At 43.1% G+C, this 14,001-nt stretch overlaps 1 protein-coding gene across 1 annotated transcript in view; it reads right to left on the minus strand.

The window, feature by feature from the left end:
• The window catches only part of LOC109884748 (USP6 N-terminal-like protein), a 38,476-nt gene extending 25,734 nt beyond the window's left edge, over nt 1–12,742 (minus strand). Inside the window, exons 1-2 of the mRNA XM_031808142.1 lie at nt 12,513–12,742; nt 8,407–8,480 (exon numbers count right to left, since the gene is read on the minus strand). Of these exons, the coding sequence (XP_031664002.1) occupies nt 8,407–8,472 (66 nt within the window). The 5' untranslated portion in view covers nt 8,473–8,480; nt 12,513–12,742. The remainder of the gene's footprint in view (nt 1–8,406; nt 8,481–12,512) is intronic.
• Between the last annotated feature and the right edge of the window lie 1,259 nt (nt 12,743–14,001).

The following is a 14,001-nucleotide window of genomic DNA, read 5'->3' on the forward strand; positions in this document are numbered from 1 at the left end:
ACATGGTTAGCAGATGTTAATGCGAGTGTAGCGAAATGCTTGTGCATTTAGGTATAGGTATCAGTCTGGTGTTCTCTGTAATGACCTTAGTGATCACTGTTTTACAGCCTGTGTTCGTAATGGCTGCTCAGTGAAACGACCTGTCCTGATTTGTCATAGATGCTTGCTAATAAACGTTAATGAATATAGAAAATGGTATAGAGTCAGCTTGATCCCCTCTATCGAAGACGCTTGGACGTTCTTTTTTTATATTTTCAGTGCCATTGTTAATAAACACTCCCCCATAGAGAAATTGAGAATTAAAAACAGGTTCAGCCCCCCTCAAGAATACCATTTGGCGAAAGGCTTGGCACACACATACTCAGGCTGACTGGCTCTCGTTCAGGCAAATGAGAATAAGTGCACTCGTGGCTGACATGAGTAAGACATTAATGTGTGTTAACCCTTGCAAGGCTGTCGGCCCAGACACCATTCCTAGCTGCGTCCTCAGAGCATGCGCAGACCAGCTGGCTGGAGTGTTTACGGACATATTGAATCTCTCCCTATCCCTGTCTGCTGTCCTCACTTGCTTCAAGATGTCCAGCACTGTTCCTGTAACAAAGAAAGCAAAGGTAACTGAACTAAATGACTATCGCCCTGTAGCCTCACTTCTGTCATCATGAAGTGATTTGAGAGGCTAGTTAAGGATCATGTCACCTCCACCTTACCTGACGCCCTAGACCCATTTAAATTTGCATACCACACTAATAGATCCACAGATGATGCAATCGCCATCACACTGCACACAGCCCTATCCCATCTGGACAAGAGGAATAACTATCTAAGAATATTGTTCATTATTGTTCAGCCTTCAACACCGTAGTACCCTCCAAGCTCATCATTAAGCTCAGGGCCCTGGGTCTGAACCCTGTCCTGTGCAACTGGGTCCTGGACTTTCTGACGGGACACCCCCAGGTGGTGAAGGTAGGAAACAACACCTACACTATGCTGATCCCCACGAGGATGCGTGCTCAGCCCCCTCCTGTACTCCCTGTTCAGTCATGACTGCGTGGCCACACACACCTCCAACTCAATCATCAAGTTTGTAGATGACACAACAGTAGCAGGCCTGATTGCCAACAATGATGAGACAGCCTACAGGGAGGAGGTGAGGGCCCTGGTGGAGAGGTGCCGGGAAAATAACCTCTCCCTCAACGTCAACAAAACTAAGGAACTGATCATAGACTTCAGGAGACAGCAGAGGGATCACGCTCCCACCCATATCAACGGGACAGCAGTGGAGAAGGTGAAAGGCTTCAAAGTTCCTCTGCGTACACATCACTGACAATCTAAAATGGTCCACCCACACAGACTGTGTGGCGAATAAGGCGCAACAGCCCCTCAGGAGCCTCAAGAAATTAGTCTTGGCTCCCAAGATCCTCACAAACTTTTACAGATGAACAATTGAGAGCAACCTGTTGGGTTGTATTACTGCCTGGTACGGCAACTGCACCATCCGCAAATGCAGGGCTCTCCAGAGAGTGGTGCAGTCTGCCCAATTCATCACCCGGGGGCACACTGCCTGCTCTTCAGGACAGCTACAGCACCCAATGTCACATGAATGACAAAAAGATCATCATTGACATCAACCACCCGAGCCACTGCTTGTTCACCCCCGCTATCATCCAGAAGGCGAGGTCAGTACAGGTGCATCAAAGCTGAGACCGAGAGGCTGAAAAACAGCTTCTATCTCAAGGCCATCAGACTGTTAACTTCTCTAGGGTAGGGGGCAGCATTTGGAATTTTGGATGAAAAGCATGCCCAAATTAAACTGCCTCCTACTCGGGCCCAGAAGATAGGATATGCATATATTAGTAGATTTGGATAGAAAACACTCTAAAGTTTCCAAAACTGTTAAAATAATGTCTGTGAGTATAACATAACTGATTTGGCAGGCAAAAACCTGAGAAAAATTCATTCAGGAAGTAGGAATTTGTTGTTATTGTAGTTTTCTATTCAATTCCATTACAGTATCCATTGACTTAGGACTCAAATTGCAGTTCAACAGTTTCAACAGTCTTTAGAAATTGTTTCAGGCTTGTATTCTGAAAAATGAGGGAGTAAGAGCAGTCTGATTGAGTGGACGCTGCCATGTCACATAGCTTTTTCATGCACGCAACCAGAGGGAGTGCATTTATTGTTTACCTTTTACATTGACAACGTTATTGTCCGGTTGAAATATTATAGATCATTTAGGCTAAAAACAACCTGAGGATTGAATATAAACATCGTTTGACATGTTTCCATGAACTTTACGGATACAATTTGGATTTTTTTGTCTGCCTGTTGTGACTGCGTTTGAGCCTGTGGATTACTGAAGAAAACGCACAAACAAAAGGTTAGTTTGCGGATATAAAGGTTTGCGGATATAAAGAGAGACTTTATCGAACAAAAGGAACATTTATTGAATAAATGAATGTCTTCTGAGTGCAAATATATGAAGATCATCAAAGGTAAGGGATTCATTTAACTCTATTTCTGACTTTTTAACTCTATTTCTGCTGGGTTATGTTCTCAAATAATTGTAAGGTATGCTTTCGCCGTAAAGCATTTTTGAAATCTGACACCATGGTTGGATTCACAAGAAGTTCATCTTTAAACCTGTGTTTAATATTTGTATCTTTTCAGAATTTTTATGAGTATTTCTGTATTTGAATTTGGCGCTCTGCAATCTCACTGGATGTTGGCCAGGTGGCACGCTAGCCCTAGAGAGGTTAACAGAACTGTGGGAAATCAGTGAATAGCCATCACTAGCCGGCTACCACCCTGCACCTTAGAGGCTGCTGACCTATGAACATAGAGATGGAATCACTGGTTACTTAAATAATGGAACACTAGTCTCAGCAAAAAAAGAAACGTCCTCTCACTTTCAACCACGTTTATTTTCAGCAAACTTAACATGTGTAAATATTTGTATGAATATCACAAGATTCAACAACTGAGACATAAACTGAACAAGTTCCACAGACATGCGACTAACAGAAAATGAATAATGTGTCCCTGAACAAAAGGGGGGGTCAAAATCAAAAGTAACAGTCGGTATCTGGTGTGGCCACCAGCTGCATTAAGTACTGCAGTGCATCTCCTCCTCATGGACTGCACCAGATTTGCCTGTTCTTGCTGTGATATGTTACCCCACTCTTTCACCAAGGCACCTGCAAGTTTCCTGACATTTCGGGGGGGAATGGCCCTAGCCCTCTGATCCAACAGTTCCCAGACGTGCTCAAACGTTGAGATCGTCTGCAATGACAACAAGCTATGTCTGATGATGCTGTGACACCCCGCCCCAGACCATGATGGACCCTCCACCTCCAAATCGATCCTGCTCCAGAGTACAGGCCTCGGTGGAACGCTCATTCATTCGACGATAAACGCAAATCTGACCATCACCCCTGGTGAGACAAAACCGCGACTCGTCAGTACTTTTTGCCAGTCCTGTCTGGTCCAGCGACGGTGGGTTTGTGCCCATAGGCGACGTTGTTGCCAGTGATGTCTGGTGAGGACCTGCCTTACAACAGCCTTACAAGCCCTCAGTCCAGCCTCTCTCAGCCTATTGCGGGCAGTCTGAGCACTGACGTCTGGATTGTGCGTTCCTGGTGTAACTCGGGCAGTTGTTGTTGCCATCCTGTACCTGTCCTGCAGGTGTGATGTTCGAATGTACCGATCCTGTGCAGGTGTTGTTACACGTGGTCTGCCACTGCGAGGACAATCAGCTGTCCGTCCTGTCTCCCTGTAGCACTGTCTTAGTACGGGCATTGCAATTTATTGGCCTGGCCACATCTGCAGTGCTCATGCCTCCTTGCAGCATGCCTAAGGCACGTTCACACAGATGAGCAGGGACCCCGGGCATCTTTCTTTTGGTGTTTTTCAGATTCAGTAGAAAGGCCTCTTTAGTGTCCTAAGTTTTCATAACTGTGACCTTAATTGCCTACCGTCTGTAAGCTGTTAGTGTCTTATCGATCGTTACATATGTGCATGTTCATTAATTGTTTATGGTTCATTGAACAAGCATGGGGAACAGTGTTTAAACCCTTTACAATGAGGATGTGTGAAGTTATTTGGATTTTTACGAATTATCTTTGAATGACAGGGTCCTGAAAAAGGGGCGCATCTTTTTTTTGCAGAGTTTATATACAACAGCCTACAGTATTCTAGTCAATGCCACTCGTCCTAATATTTATAAATTCCATTATTTTACTTGTAGATTTGTGTGTATTGTTAGAAACTACTGCACTGTTGGAGCTAGGAACTCAAGCATTTCGCTACACCCGCAATAACATCTGCTAAATATGTGTATGTGACCAATAACATTTTATTAGCTTGAGCTGTTTTCTTGTGACAAATATTTGATACATCCATAACAATGAGCTAATGATGCACTCTGATCAGGACACTGTTGTTCACTGGAGCTAGACAACAACACAGCTAACACAATCACTTCAAACTGAAGCTGGAAAGACTGCAATCTAGCTGTTATTTTTTCATTTTACCATTTTTGTATCGATTTTTATTTGTATATGTCCATAAAAAATTATGCCGACACATGAATTCGAGAAACACTGCCTGCCTGTCTGTCTCAACCCGACTCCCGACACGTTCATTACTATGTGACAGCTGGAGATCGAATTTTGAATATTAAAACAATGTTGCAAATTTTGGAGAGACAGACAGCGAGGTTTATACAAATCTCTGCTGTTGAAAACTAAGTGTCAGTCTTAAAGAGATAATGCCTAGATGCTTGTTATAGTGGAGATGGCTGGGCTAATGAGACAGTGGATTTCGCAGTCAGATGGAACAGAGTAAATAGGCATTTTAACGTCAAAGATTTAACTCGTGGAATAGACACCGGCTGGAAAGCAGTTTCAACCAATAAGCATTCAGGATTAGACCCACCCATTGTATAATAAGTCATAACCTTGTTGACAACATCAAAGGGCAGCCAAGTTGTTGTCTTTGCCAAACAGAAACAGAAATGGCACACTGACTAAGCCATCTGCACATCACATTAAACAGAACACCCATGGTGAATTGTGCTAAAAACATGGTGTCTGTTCTGTTCTCAGACCTGAGGTCTGAGACAGTGTGTGCTTCTTCTGTTCTTCTGTTCAAAGTCAAACACCCCATAGACAGTAGTATTCTACAGACAGACACCTGATTTCTGGTTCAGTAGCGTTAATTCACCTTTATTTAACCAGGTAGGCTAGTTGAGAACAAGTTCTCATTTGCAACTGCGACCTGGCCAAGATGAAGCATAGCAGTGTGAACAGACAACACAGAGTTACACATGGAGTAAACAATTAACAAGTCAATAACACAGTAGAAAAAAAGGGGGAGTCTATATACAATGTGTGCAAAAGGCATGAGGAGGTAGGCGAATGATTACAATTTTGCAGATTAACACTGGAGTGATAAATGATCAGATGGTCATGTACAGGTAGAGGTATTGGTGTGCAAAAGAGCAGAAAAGTAAATAAATAAAAACAGTATGGGGATGAGGTAGGTGAAAATGGGTGGGCTATTTACCAATAGACTATGTACAGCTGCAGCGATCGGTGAGCTGCTCAGATAGCTGATGTTTGAAGTTGGTGAGGGAGATAAAAGTCTCCAACTTCAGCGATTTTTGCAATTCGTTCCAGTCACAGGCAGAGTACTGGAACGAAAGGCGGCCAAATGAGGTGTTGGCTTTAGGGATGATCAGTGAGATACACCTGCTGGAGCGTGTGCTACGGATGGGTGTTGCCATCGTGACCAGTGAACTGAGATAAGGCGGAGCTTTACCTAGCATGGACTTGTAGATGACCTGGAGCCAGTGGGTCTGGCGACGAATATGTAGCGAGGGCCAGCCGACTAGAGCATACAAGTCGCAGTGGTGGGTGGTATAAGGTGCTTTAGTGACAAAACTCTTGATTTGATTTTCGATTGGAGATGTTTGATATGAGTCTGGAAGGAGAGTTTGCAGTCTAGCCAGACACCTAGGTACTTATAGATGTCCACATATTGAAGGTCGGAACCATCCAGGGTGGTGATGCTGGTTGGGCATGCGGGTGCAGGCAGCGATCGGTTGAAAAGCATGCATTTGGTTTTACTAGCGTTTAAGAGCAGTTGGAGGCCACGGAAGGAGTGTTGTATGGCATTGAAGCTCGTTTGGAGGTTAGATAGCACAGTGTCCAATGACGGGCCGGAAGTATATAGAATGGTGTCGTCTGCGTAGAGGTGGATCAGGGAATCGCCCGCAGCAAGAGCAACATCATTGATATATACAGAGAAAAGAGTCGGCCCGAGAATTGAACCCTGTGGCACCCCCATAGAGACTGCCAGAGGACCGGACAGCATGCCCTCCGATTTGACACACTGAACTCTGTCTGCAAAGTAATTGGTGAACCAGGCAAGGCAGTCATCCGAAAAACCGAGGCTACTGAGTCTGACGATAAGAATATGGTGATTGACAGAGTCAAAGCCTTGGCAAGGTCGATGAAGACGGCTGCACAGTACTGTCTTTTATCGATGGCGGTTATGATATCGTTTAGTACCTTGAGTGTGGCTGAGGTGCACCCGTGACCGGCTCGGAAACCAGATTGCACAGCGGAGAAGGTACGGTGGGATTCGAGATGGTCAGTGACCTGTTTGTTGACTTGGCTTTCGAAGACCTTAGATAGGCAGGGCAGGATGGATATAGGTCTGTAACAGTTTGGGTCCAGGGTGTCTTCCCCTTTGAAGAGGGGGATGACTGCGGCAGCTTTCCAGTCCTTGGGGATCTCAGACGATATGAAAGAGAGGTTGTAAGAGACCATGGTGTAATCTATTGCTATGGTCTAGCTATGGCCGTTGTCACAGGTGTTGCTAAGGCCAGACATGTTCCCCTCTACAGATGTAGGATCTTAATATGATCACCCAATTGCAGGATAACTTTCCTGCAATGCAGCAAATGTTTTACTTTGTAGTGTATTTAGGGTTCAAAAAGGCTTGTAAAGTTTGTCATTTCAACTTTGAACTATCAGACTTAATTTTCCCTTACAAAAAGTGTATCAAACTCTACAAAAAGGTCCATTAATTACAATATTTGTAATTAATTATCAAACTCACATTTGTTGATGCTGCAGGATTATTTTCCTGCTGTAGAAACAGTATGTTCTCATGTCTCGTTGCCTGTGAGCTAAATTCAACTCTGTCTCATTCCTACTCGCTCTCTCTTGCTATTTCGAGAGTCAACCGTCTCATTCGCTGTAGTTCTCTCTCTCGCACTCCCTCCCTCTTGCTCTTTCCAGTGTCAGTGTGTCTGCTGACCCCAATTTGAAGAGGGAACACTGTCAGACAGATATTGCTAGGGCAATTGGGTCGCTTGAAGTTCACGTCCTCTAGTTTGTACTAAATAGACTGCATAACCTTTCATTTTAGAATGTACACTTCTCCAGGTTTTATAGAATTAACAACATACTCTTACAGTATGATTGTGTTTTCCTGGCAACTGTGACCATTTTAGATGCTTATGTATGTCTAAATCTCCTCAACATCATATTATATAATAATTTCCTGTTACACAACAAACCACAAGCATGCTATTAGGCTTCTTCATAAACCCACACAGACAATGCTTAGCAACACACACACACACACACACACACACACACACACACACACACACACACACACACTCACACTCACACTCGGTTTCTCTTTCTTATCCCTCTTAGAGCGACGGTCGTGCTTTTTAACGACACGCTCAAACAAGTGTGAACTCTTCCTCCTGTGTGAACAGATGGACAACACACAGGCAGAGAGGACATGTGGTACAGTCAGACGGGATAACTCCATGACATGTTCTGAAAATGGAATGCATGTTGTTTGAAGTACAAACTCAGGCCAAGTGAATCAACATCTGATCATCAAGGATATGCATTAGAAAATGCACTTGCTTATGTGTGGACATAACAAGACCTTTGCTGTTTGGTTTTGACTGGTGTGGTTGATCTATTTCCTTGTTTATGGAAGGTGGTGCAGTCTACCTACATAAGTAGACCGGTCTTAGACTAACTTATATATGGATACATCAATGCAGGCCTGGAGCTAAACAGCACTATTGCTATGCTATGCTATGCTATGCTATGCTATGCTATGCTATGCTATGCTATGCTATGCTATGCTATGCTATGCTCTGTAACTAATATGACTGTTACTGGAACTAAGTAAGAACTGAACTGATGTCTATGAACTATCAAACCTTATCTAGGAGTTCTCCAAACTGTAGAAGCCTTTGTTGGACAGGTCGCTTGGGTTATTTTGGTCATCGGTTAAACGAGAAATAACTAATACAACAGTTTACAGCGTCCTGAAAGCCTCTGAATGCCGTATTTGATGAACGCCACCCACCGTATCATATGTCAAGATGATGTCAGCGCGTTCCTCTGCTATCAGTGTCTCAATGTCTTTCTTCATGTCAATATCTGAAAAGGCAAATAAAGAACAAACCATGTCAAATCAGAGATGCTTTGGCTTTTGCACGGTTGTGGCCAAATGTGTTGGCGAAAGTATAACAGACATGCTCTTAATTTTACGTCGGCCTAACTGGCTACTGTATACACATCGGTGATTCATTTTTTTAAAAGCAATGGTCTGTATAAAGAGGAGGTGATATTGTTTTTGTCCATTCAGTTGGTTAATTCACTATTGTTGATCATAAGCCTTTAACCGGCTCCACTACAGAGCTCTGACCAGCATGTGTCCACTCCTCAGCTAAGTGTTGACACAGTGTCACACTACAGCTGAATGCACTTCACATGCCCTTAGTGGTGACATAGTTTAAAACCTGGTTGGCCACTGTGTGTGTCTATTGACTAAGATAATAAAACCATAGTAAAAACTGCAGATTTTAACGTGTGAAAGCTAAACAGAACACAGGTTTGAGAAGCAGAGAGCAATGTGGATGTATAATATGTTGGCAGTGTGTGAAGGGGATGTCAGTGTGTGTCTGTCTGTTCTGTGGATCAGTAATATAAGCCCCCTGGGATCCAAGAGTCCTGCCAGTGTTTGGCTGACAGTACCCGCTAACCCCCATCTTCCTCCTCCTCCCTTCCCCACTCTCTCTGCACCCTCCTACACAGGAATCTACCTCGCGCACGCACGCACACACACACACACACACACACACAATGTAATTAGGTAATGCCAATCATCCAAAAAGTATGAAGGCAATCATTTCAAGGGCCCTCAGATGTACGTTGTGTGGGCCTGTTTGAGAAGATGGATAGCCAGTGTCGGCCTACAGCAGTATGCGTTTGACTGAGAGGTGAATATTGATTTCACGGCCCTCCAACCTGTTACAAAGCATTCTGACGTCACTGAGTTGACCTTTCCACACATGACAGAGTGTAGCATATGTATTCCTATGCCTCTGTGGTGCTACACTCCAGCAAGCACAGGTTTTTCTCTCAATCCATCATATGAACAGACCTTATCAGTGGGATCCCGACAGCACAAGAATGTTTATAGTGTACTCTCCAAAACAAAACAGCGGGATGGGCCTAATCCCAGTTAATCCACACTTTCCATGGGCTGCATCATTACCAGTGTCCTGGTTCCAGATCAGTCATAATCTGGACCACAGCAGGACACGTCCAACATCTGGATCTTATCACTATCTTTGGGGGCAGGATGACACAACCAATGGTTGTTATTTTCCAACTTGATTGCAAAGGCAGCTTCGGGACAAAGGAAATGTAATTCCATCACTCTGGTATCTCTTAACTGAAGTTATGTGACTGGCTTTCAACTAGAGGTCGACCGATGAATCGGAATGACCGATTAATTAGGGTCGATTTCAAGTTTTCATAACAATCGGAAATTGGTATTTTTGGACGCCGATTTTGCAGATTTTTTAAAATTATTTTTTTATAACTTTATTTAACGAGGGAAGTCAGTTAAAAACACATTCTTATTTTCAATGACGGCCTAGGAACGGTGGGTTAACTACCTTGTTCAGGGGCAGAACGACAGATTTTTACCTTGTCAGCTCAGGGATTCAATCTTGCAACCTTACGGTTAACTAGTCCATCGCTCTAAACCACCTGCCTCACGAGGAGCCTGTCTGTTACGCGAATGCAATAAGAAGCCAAGGTAAGTTGCTAGCTAGCATTCAACTTATCTTAGAAAAAACAATCAATCAATCATAATCAGTAGTTATAACTACACATGGTTGATGATATTACTAGTTTATCTAGCGTGTCCTGCGTTGCATACAATGCGGTGGGCATTCGCGAAAAAGGACTGTTGTTGCTCCAATGTATACCTAACCATAAACATCAATGCCTTTCTTAAAATCAATACACAGAATGATATATTTTTAAACCTGCATATTTAGCTCAAAGAAAGGTTAGCAGGCAATATTAACCAGGTGAAATTGTGTCACTTCTCTTGAAATCATTGCACGTAGAGTCAGGGTATATGCAACAGTTTGGGCCGCCTGGCTAGTTGCGAACTAATTTGGCAGGATTTTACATAATTATGACATAACATTAAAGGTTGTGCAATGTAACAGCAATATTTAGACTTAGGGATGCCATCCGTTAGATAAAATACGGAACAGTTCCGGATTTCACTGAAAGAATAAACGTTTTGTTTCCGGATTCGACCATATGAATGACCTAAGGCTCGTATTTCTGTGTGTTTTTATGTTATAATTAAGTCTATGATTTGATAGAGCAGTTTGACTGAGCGATGGTAGGCACCAGCATGCTCGTAAGCATTCATTCAAAAAGCACTTTCGTGCGTTTTGCCAGCAGCTCTTCGCTGTGCTTCAAGCATTACACTGTTTATGACTTCAAGCCTATCAACTCCCGAGATTTGGCTGGTGTAACTGTTGTGAAATGGCTCGCTAGTTAGCGGGGTGTGCGCTAATAGCGTTTCAAACGTCACTCGCTGTTCAGGTGGGATGGAACATTTGGACCACATCATGACATCACAATGTGATCTGATTATAATACACCAATGACTGTTCATCTGGGTAAGGAGTGAGCTCTAGAACATCCTATCAACCAATCAGGGATGTGTATGTAAATATCTTCACATTTGCTTCCTAAACGCCCACAGGATCCGACTGACCATTTCAAGACCAAAAGAAAGCTCAGGGAAATAAAGTGTAAAAAAAATATTTTGGAGTTATTTTCATTAATATAAAACACACACACAGTGTTATTAGACATAAAGTTATGATTTGAAAATATAATTACAACGACTGCATGGATGCTTTAACTTACCAGACAGGACTGGATGTCTAGAATGTGAATCAGTCTAGACCTACTGAATAATTCAGTAAGGTAGAGAATGTAGCACATGTCTGCCAGACAGACAGTGGTCCCTCATTGGCACAAATAAAACAGAGCAGAGGAGATGACTGAGGCTGATGTCTGCACAGTACAGTACACCTGGAACTACATGGTCAGCAGATACTGATATGTGTGACTACAAGGAGAAAGACATTTGACCCTCCTGGCCTCCACCTTTGTAAGCCTAACATTTGTTAGTTTATCTTAATGGCCAGAAAGAAAAAAAGTGACAACACACCCGTCCTAACCAAAGAAACTCAGGTCGGGAGACATCAATACCAATATGGTAGGCTGCTGATGGTCAGGAACAGCTTCACCTCTTTATCTCTGGTCTTACTTTCAGAACAACAAACTCAGAAGAGGGAACACGGGCGATGGCGATCCTCGCTATAAAGCTCTGAATGTGCTGCATACTTTTCAAAGCATCTGGCAGAATCTGCCATGTGGTCAGTGGTCTGAAATCATAGCAGGCATATGAGTTACTGAGAATGTCTCTGTTGGCAGGGCAGAGGCCAGAAGAGAGACCAGAAGAGAGGCCAGAAGAGAGACCAGAGAGGGTTTACGTGGCTGGTCGTGCACCCAACTGATTGACTTGACTTGACTTGCCCGGAGGAAGTTGTCCCACACATACACAGGTGCAAATGGAATGAGTTAGGAACACATGCACAGGAACACACAAACATGCATGAAAAACACACACACACATTCATTCATTACACAACGAACTGTGCATTACCACAACGACAGATAGTGCATATATAATATTGCAAAACAATAAATACTTATTTTTTTAAAGGGAGGAAAAATGTGTTCCTGTGTATTTTACGCTGGGCAACCTATGCAAATCCATCTATTGAATCCTATCCTAAGCAGGAAATCAAGTTACTGATGTGTTTCTGTTTAGAAGCATATTCGCCATGCTACAGAGAAAGGCTACATTGATACCAAGGGGATTATATTAATTGGGTGGTGTCAGCAAAACTGTAGCCTGTAGAAAAGCAATACAGGCAACGCACAAAAGGCTAAACACGACCGCACAAGCGAGTGTTGTTGCATTCATCCGCATTTTCATAACCTATAATGTAGCATTATGTCATCAGGGGAATTACACACAAATGGCGAAACAATAATGGAAATACATGTATTATTAGTTACCTTTTATTGTGGGTCTCTCTCTGCGCTATCCGTGCAGTAGAAATATTGTAAATCCCTCTTCTCATTATTCGGTTGCTCCTGGAATTTTTTGATCCACTGGAGCTGTCACCCAGATCGCGGAATCACAACAATAGCCGCCAAGTCTACAGTGGGTATACACTGGAGCACACGGGGCTTCCTACATCTAACGGGATAGTGGTACATTTGTCACTGAACCGTCTGTGGTAAACTGAGCAGGCGCAGCAGCGTGTCATGCGTGACCGAAATATGTATGTCGTATGATGATGATGACTTAAAGGTACAGTCCTCCTGCATTTACAGTCCTATTTTGTTTCTACGAACCGATTCACCTCATGTACACTACAGTGGTGGCTGATGTGAAGTCTATTATGTGCTTTGGCGCCCTCTGCCGGCTGTGCGGATGCTTTACACCAACCACGGTGTAGTGTTGTACTCATGTGGAGAACGGAGCCCTCTCTAGCAAGTTCTTCAGGACTATAAAATAAATCAAATATAACATTTGTGTCAATAGACCTATAACCATTCACCCGGAGTGTTTATTAGCATCATTGATCAGTGATTGCAATATACCTTGTATTTTAGGCCATGGCATGATATGGCATGATGTTCAGCATACCACCTGAGTACAACAGGAGCAAGTGTGAATAGTTTTCAAAATAGAAAATCAGACATAAAAGACAAGTGATTATCATTGTACACATTACAGTGGTGGTACTACATCAGAATTGATCAATGACTGATAAGGCAACCTGGTCTCAGAGCATTTCATATTATTCTGTATGTAAATCAGGGTCAATCCATTTAGGGTGATATGTGTTCATTTGTGGATGTCCATCACCCATTTCGAATTTTATGTTTTGTATGATATGCACAAGTGGAATATCGCGGGCACCATGTGAATGAGGCGATGGGCAAATAAGCTCTGGATGGACGCCGGGCTCCAGATTGCTCATTGCTAACTGGGCTAAAGCATTTATTCACATAAGTCAGATTGATAAATGTTATTTATTATTACACTGAACAAAAATATAAACGCAACATGTTTCATGAGCTGAAATAAAAGATCCCAGAAATGTTCCATACGAACAAAAAGCTTATTTCTCTCAAATGTTGTGCCCACATTTGTTTACATCCCTGTTAGTGAGCATTTCTCCTTTGCCAAAATAATCCATCCACCTGACAGGTGTGGCATATCAATAAGCTGATTAAACAGCATGATCATTACACAGGTGCACCTTGTGCTGGAGACAATAAAAAGCCACTCTAAAATGTGCAGTTTTGTCACATAACACAATGACACAGATGTCTCAATTTGAGGGACCGTGCAATGGCATGCTGAATGCAGGCATGTCCACCAGAGCTGTTGCCAGAAAACTGAATGCGCTAACATAAGCCGTCTCCAATGTTTTTGAGAAATTGGCAGTATGTCCAACCACAGACCATGTGTATGGCGTTGTGTGGACAAGCC

The sequence above is a fragment of the Oncorhynchus kisutch genome, linkage group LG3 (genome assembly GCF_002021735.2).
Source record: "Oncorhynchus kisutch isolate 150728-3 linkage group LG3, Okis_V2, whole genome shotgun sequence".
NCBI classification, from domain to species: Eukaryota; Metazoa; Chordata; class Actinopteri; order Salmoniformes; family Salmonidae; genus Oncorhynchus; species Oncorhynchus kisutch.